The following is a 6,418-nucleotide window of genomic DNA, read 5'->3' on the forward strand; positions in this document are numbered from 1 at the left end:
AAAGGAACGACCCGATTCATACCCACTTCGTAGGTGTCGGGGAGGGGGGGAATCACTCCGGGCTTGACCTACGCGCCCTCACCCCAGCTTCGCTGGAGGGACGTTTCGAACCCCCGACCCTGGCACACCACGGTAAGCAAGCTTACCGCTGAGCCAAGTAATACTACAAAAGAAAATAAAGTATAAAAGAACCCAAGTAAAAACATATTCCCAAATTCCAATTTTGGTTTTCTCTTTCTCCCTCATTACCATGGTAGATTCCAAAGGATCATCCATTCTCCAATTCTCAATTACATAATCCTACTGCTAATCTAACAGTCACAGCCTTAGACTGTAGATGATTCGATCTTTGCCACGTCAGTCCACTTAACTATTCAACGGCTGTGATTTATTCATATGTATCACCTAACATTTGAGAAGTGACACTCACATTAACTAGTGTTGAAAAAAGAAAATCATTAACGAATATGCTTAGAATTCTCTTACTTCAGCTACCCCTTTTGATTTCACTTTCTTTTTACATAATTAAAAAAAAAAATGTCATTCAACACGCCAAGCATATGCTTCTAAATATTCTTATTACTAATATCTATAGGCTATACCCCTACTTTTAGTTGCTAAAAAACAACCCCATTTTCTTGTTTTCTTTAATTTTCTTATTACACACACACCAACTAACTATATATATTCTTCTTTTGTAGCTTCCTCAATATATTTATTTTTCCATTTTCTAGCAATTCCCCCCCCCCCCCCCCCCCCCCCCCCCACAATTTTTTTTTAAAAATAGGAGAATGAAGTTTGGGAAGAGGTTGAAGCAACAAATTCAAGAAACATTACCAGGGTGGGGTGACAAGTTCTTGTCATATAAAGAGTTGAAGAAATTGGTGAAGTTGATATCTTCATCCTGTGCGTCACGAATGATGATGAATGGGTCATTGGAGTATGGTAAAGCAGAGGCTGAGTTTGTGTATTTGTTGAATAATGAGATTGATAAGTTCAATGCCTTCTTTATGGAACAAGAAGAGGATTTCATTATTCGACATAAGGTATGGATAATATCGACCAACAACTCGAATATAAATCTTTTTGTTTTGTGATTTAAGTATGGTAGTGATTAATTCATTTAAGTTTGACTCATGTCATTGTACTAAATATTATAAAAGTTTTTAAAAAGTATAATCTATTTTCAACTAGTATAAGTCATATTTTTAGCTAAATCTGCATGCATTTCAAGATATGAAGATCTTTCGAGACGATGTATTTAAGCAAATTATAAAAAAGTAACAAAAATAAAATAAAATTGATAAGAATTGAGCAAGATGAAAAAAGAATTGGAAGATTATTTAGAAAACAATAACTCATTGTTTAGCTCTACTCGACCAAATTTATCTCAAGCTTACCAATCTTTAAACATGTTAATGTTCGCTCATTTATTAACATAATTCATTATGATTGGTCCAAATCAGTGACCCACTCATCATGGCACATTAAAGCAAATTGAATTTTTTTTGGTTTCTCATCCGGTGTTTAGTATTTACATTGGAGTCCGACTAATTCGGATTCATGCCGGGTAGGGCTTCATTCGGGGGTAGCGCTTTCAACAAAGTTTTCTCCATACCCAGGGTCGAACGCTCGACCTTTGATTAAGAATGGAGCAGCCTTATCCACTGAATCATTGTGGGTAAAAACAAATTGAATTGACCTCACGCAACCTAGTACCTAGTCCAACAGTAGTTGCAAGCCACCTATTACTTTTTGGTCTGCTGGGCTTGTCATATAAACGAGAGGACAAAGTATCTCAACGGAATAAGCTCGAAGATGCCATATCTTTCCTTTTCTATGGTAGGTAAACTTTTTAATTTTACCCTTTTCTGGTTATGAAAATTAATTATTATTTTTAACTTTATTTAGAATTTTTGAAGTTGGAGTGTTTGAAAAAGTTTTTGCAATAAACTTTTTCAATAAAGAAAAATTTTAAAGTGAGAATAAGTATTGAATTGTTTTCTAAATTTCAAATACAAATGTTATATTTGATATTTTCATGGCCGATTCTTGAATAAAATAAAATAATTTTTCAAAATAAGGTGAAAATAATCCATAGCAAAACGGCTCCGTACACCCTAGTAACTAGTATGTTGAGTAAGGCCGTAAGGGTCATTAGTGTGAGAGTTGAAACTTTCTTTTATTTTGGAAAAAATCGAATCTAAAAGTGGAAAAAGACCTTTTTTAATGAAAAATGTTCGTCCGATGATATATCTTTCATGATAAAACACAAATAAAAAAATTGAATAGAATGAGAAATACTCATTCCATTCATTTTTATTATTCACGATACTAAAAATAAGTGTTCACTTTTATTTGTAGAGATAATTCATTATTTTATTTCTGTGTATCCTTATATTATAGCTATATATAATCATTTTCTAAAATATTGAATTTATTATATTCAACTATGATACATCACATTTTCATTTTATTTATTCCTCCAATAGTGCCAGTAAAAATAAACGGAGTCTATGTGCAAAGGGGGGAAATAGTGAGGTATCAACTATAGAATCACTACATTTGTGGGGACTGTATAAATAATAAATGTTTGTTGATATGCAGGAGTTGCAACAGAGGATAGGGAGAGTGATTGATACATGGGGGCCAAATGGAAGCCAACCCTCTGAGAAAGATTGCAAAGAAGAATTGGGAAAGATCAGAAAAGACATTGTTGATTTCCATGGTGAAATGGTCCTCTTAATCAACTACAGTAACATTAACTACACAGGTAAAAATTGTAGGCTACATCGTTCTACAGCACGTTGCGTTACTACTAACTAATTTCGCTTACATAATATATCAGGACTGGCTAAGATACTGAAGAAATATGACAAGAGAACCGGTGGATTACTGCGGTCGCCGTATATACAGAAGGTGCTTCAACAGCCATTCTTTACAACTGACTTGATATCAAAGCTGGTAAAAGAGTGTGAAAGCACCATAGATACGGTGTTTCCACCACCTTGTGATGTAATAAGTAGGCAATTAGTATTAGGATCACAGAAAATAGGAGCTGCAGGTGAAGGAATATTTAGGAACACAGTAGCAGCTCTACTCACTATGCAAGAGATCAGAAAAGGCAGCTCTACTTATGGACGTTTCTCTTTGCCACCTCTCAGTTTGCCTGATCAATCTGATGTCATTCAATCACAGCTCAATTCTCCCATAGCAATACCCTAGCATGTTGGTTTTGTTGAACTATTATGTTACAGTATTTATTAGCAGTAACACATGTAGTCCTTTGAATTTGGTAACTAGAAATATAAACTAAATGGTGATGCTATATATTTGTAGGCAACTCGTTTTAATGTAGATTATATGTATATCCTTTAAGCATGGGTTGGTATTTTGATCATTTTCTTATGAGTACGCAACCTGTCTGTTTATATATGTGATTACACACAGTTTCATTCTTAAGTTGTGAAAGGACATTTAGATGATAAGGTTATTTAATAAGGTAAACATTACAGGTATATTTCCATGATACAATTGGAGCTTGATGAAAATATAATTAATTAACCTATTATTATACGTTAAACTATATATATTGATTGAGTCAGAAGATACTCCCTCAGTTTCAAAATAGTTGACTCCTTTTAACTTGGCACTTCCCTTAAGAAAATGTTTATTTTATCAAATTATTCTTATTAATTATGCTTTCAAAATATAAATTTGAGTAGATAACTAAACTGAAACAAATATAGTTGTAGACACGTGATTTTTGATCCTCCCTAAATTTTAACTTGTTTGTCGATATTAAATATTTTATATTTATATATTTAATCATATATTATTTTGATTCTTATTTTTATTTTTATTTTAATAAATTTTTCGTTAAAAAGTAAATAACTAAATAAAGTTAATTTTTAGATATTTTGCTTATATTTTTATTCTAATTTTAAAATAATATAAAAATATATTATTTATTCTAAATTTTAACCAATAAATTAGTAGTTTTAATACTATTTTGTTATATTTATTTTAATCTATTTATAAATTGTTATTACGTTTTGATTAATATAAAATTAATTAATTATTATTATATTTATTGTTATTATTATTTTAGTTATTTATTATTATTATTATTATCATATTTATTTATTTATTTATTATTATTATTATTATTATTATTATTATTGTCTTCAATACAAAAAAAATAATTATTTTTCAAGTTCAAAAATCTTATGTAGTAAAAACTACTCCCCCCATATCCCCCCCTCTCCCCAACAATCCCCTATTTAAAGGACTCTTCACCCAACTACGTACTTTTCACTATCATCAGACTATCACATAAAAACAGAGAAAAAAATCAGAAGAAAACATCAGATAATAAAAAAGAGATCAGACAAAAAGGAGAGAAAGAGGGTGAAGTTGAAGTTCTGGTATTCTGCTAGAAGTTTACAGTGTCGAGATTGCTTTATTCATCAGTTGAATTAATTTATTAGAGGTTCCTATTCTATTTTGTGTTATTTATTAGACAAATTTTATAATAAATCAAATCATGTTTAAATTCATGTTAATAATTTTAATACTTTACTCAATATGCATGTTTGCTTTTTACTTACGTGAATCTTTTATCATCTTATGTTAAGAATTTGAACAATAAATATGTTAAATAATGTCTTGCTAAATAAGAAACAAATAAAAAAATTTATACAGACATACACTATTCTGTGAAATTCATATACACCCATATATTTACTTTCATTGAAAAGCATGTCATACTTTCCTCTTTTCCATTTTTTACTGTACATATATACACACTGAAATGGTGCATAAAAACAGAAACGAGAGAGAGTAAAAAAAAAATATTAAAAATTGACGGAGAAGAGATAAATTCATAGTTTGAATTTTTCGGCGAGTTTCTCGCCGGAAATTGATCGAAAACCGATCAATCAACACTGAAAAAATCATGAAAATGCCAACCATGTGCCAGCATCATCCTCTCCTCCGCCGCCAGCGCCACCCCTACCAATGACGGAACCGCCTTCCCCCTCCCCTTCCCCCATCGCTGCTCGCCGGCGACACCCCCTTCCTCCCAGATTTGCCGCGCGCCACATGCGCCAATGCCGGCACCACCATCTTTCCCTCCCCCTCGCCGTTGACCCCCTCTCTCCCCAGAATTCCGTCGACCATCCCCTTCCATTACCCGCGTCGCTTCGCCTTCCACTTTTCCGTCGTACCATTATATAGAATTATTCTTAACATTTTTTTTTAAGATATAAAAGAAAAAATAAAGAGAGGTTTATGTACTTTTTTCAGTTATATAGTATATCATGATTCTTTTTTGTTAATTAATTTGTGACTAATTTATTTTTATCTTTATTTATTTATTTTAAGAAAGAAAAGTTTAGTTTTTGATAAAGTTAGATTCAAGGAAAATTTATTTCGTATAATTTATATGTTTGTAGTTTATGTGATGTTTGTTTTAAGATTATTTGATTTGATGATTATTTAAATTTAATTTAAATTATGTAATTAAATAAAGTTAATTTTATGTATTTGTAATATTATTTTTATTTTTATTTTTATTTTTATTATTATTATTATTATTATTATTTTCTTATTTATTTATTTCATTATTATTAATAAAACTTAATTATTCGTTGAATTAATTGAATACTTTAATTGAATATTGTTTAAGTTTACTATTAAGATTAATTAGTATTTTAAAATATAAAATCGTTTTGAGTTATAAAAATTTTATATCTATGTTTTTAATATTAAACAAATTTTAAGTATATATTTAAAAACGTTCGTCTCAATTAAGAATGCGGCATACGCATCTTTACGAAATATTTTAAATTCAAGGATGCAATATTGTACCTTGACAAATATTTTTTCAAAACTAACTTTTCACCGATTTATTTAAAATAAGATAATAAATGAGTTTTTAGAATAATAAAAATGAGCAATCTAGGCCTTAACATAATTCTTCAAAATAGTTTAAGTCAAGATAAGTCAATAAAAGTGATCGTGCTAGAACCACGGGACTCGAGGGGTGCTTCACACCTTCCCCTCGGTCAACAGAATTCCTTACCCGGTTTTCTGTTTTCGCAGACCATAATAAAGAGTCATTTCCTCTTGATTAGGGATTCATAAAGGTGACTTGGAACACCATAACTCAATTCCAAGTGGCGACTCTGTAATTAAATTAATCCCTATTCAATATCGTCACTTTAATTGGAAAAATCCTTCGACTCGATCCCTTCGAGCGAAAAAGGGGTGTGACATCTCTGGTGACTCCACTGGGGACTAAAGAAGAATTTGAGCTTTATATATTGACTTTTCTTGCTTTAATTATTTTATAATGTGTTTATTGGCCTTATGTGCTACTTGTCGCTCATTTACTGTTTTGATATTATTTAAACTG

General features: G+C 30.9%; 1 protein-coding gene across 1 annotated transcript; it reads left to right on the top strand.

Annotated features, from left to right (window-relative positions):
• Positions 1-665: 665 nt before the first annotated feature.
• LOC107857225 (SPX domain-containing protein 3) lies at positions 666-3,381 on the top strand. Its single transcript, XM_016702158.2, has 3 exons — positions 666-1,046; positions 2,608-2,773; positions 2,849-3,381. The coding sequence occupies exons 1-3, from the start codon at positions 792-794 to the stop codon at positions 3,223-3,225; spliced, it is 798 nt and encodes a 265-aa protein (XP_016557644.1). The 5' UTR covers positions 666-791; the 3' UTR covers positions 3,226-3,381.
• Positions 3,382-6,418: the final 3,037 nt, after the last annotated feature.

This window comes from Capsicum annuum, chromosome 8 (genome assembly GCF_002878395.1).
Source record: "Capsicum annuum cultivar UCD-10X-F1 chromosome 8, UCD10Xv1.1, whole genome shotgun sequence".
Classification (NCBI taxonomy): domain Eukaryota; kingdom Viridiplantae; phylum Streptophyta; class Magnoliopsida; order Solanales; family Solanaceae; genus Capsicum; species Capsicum annuum.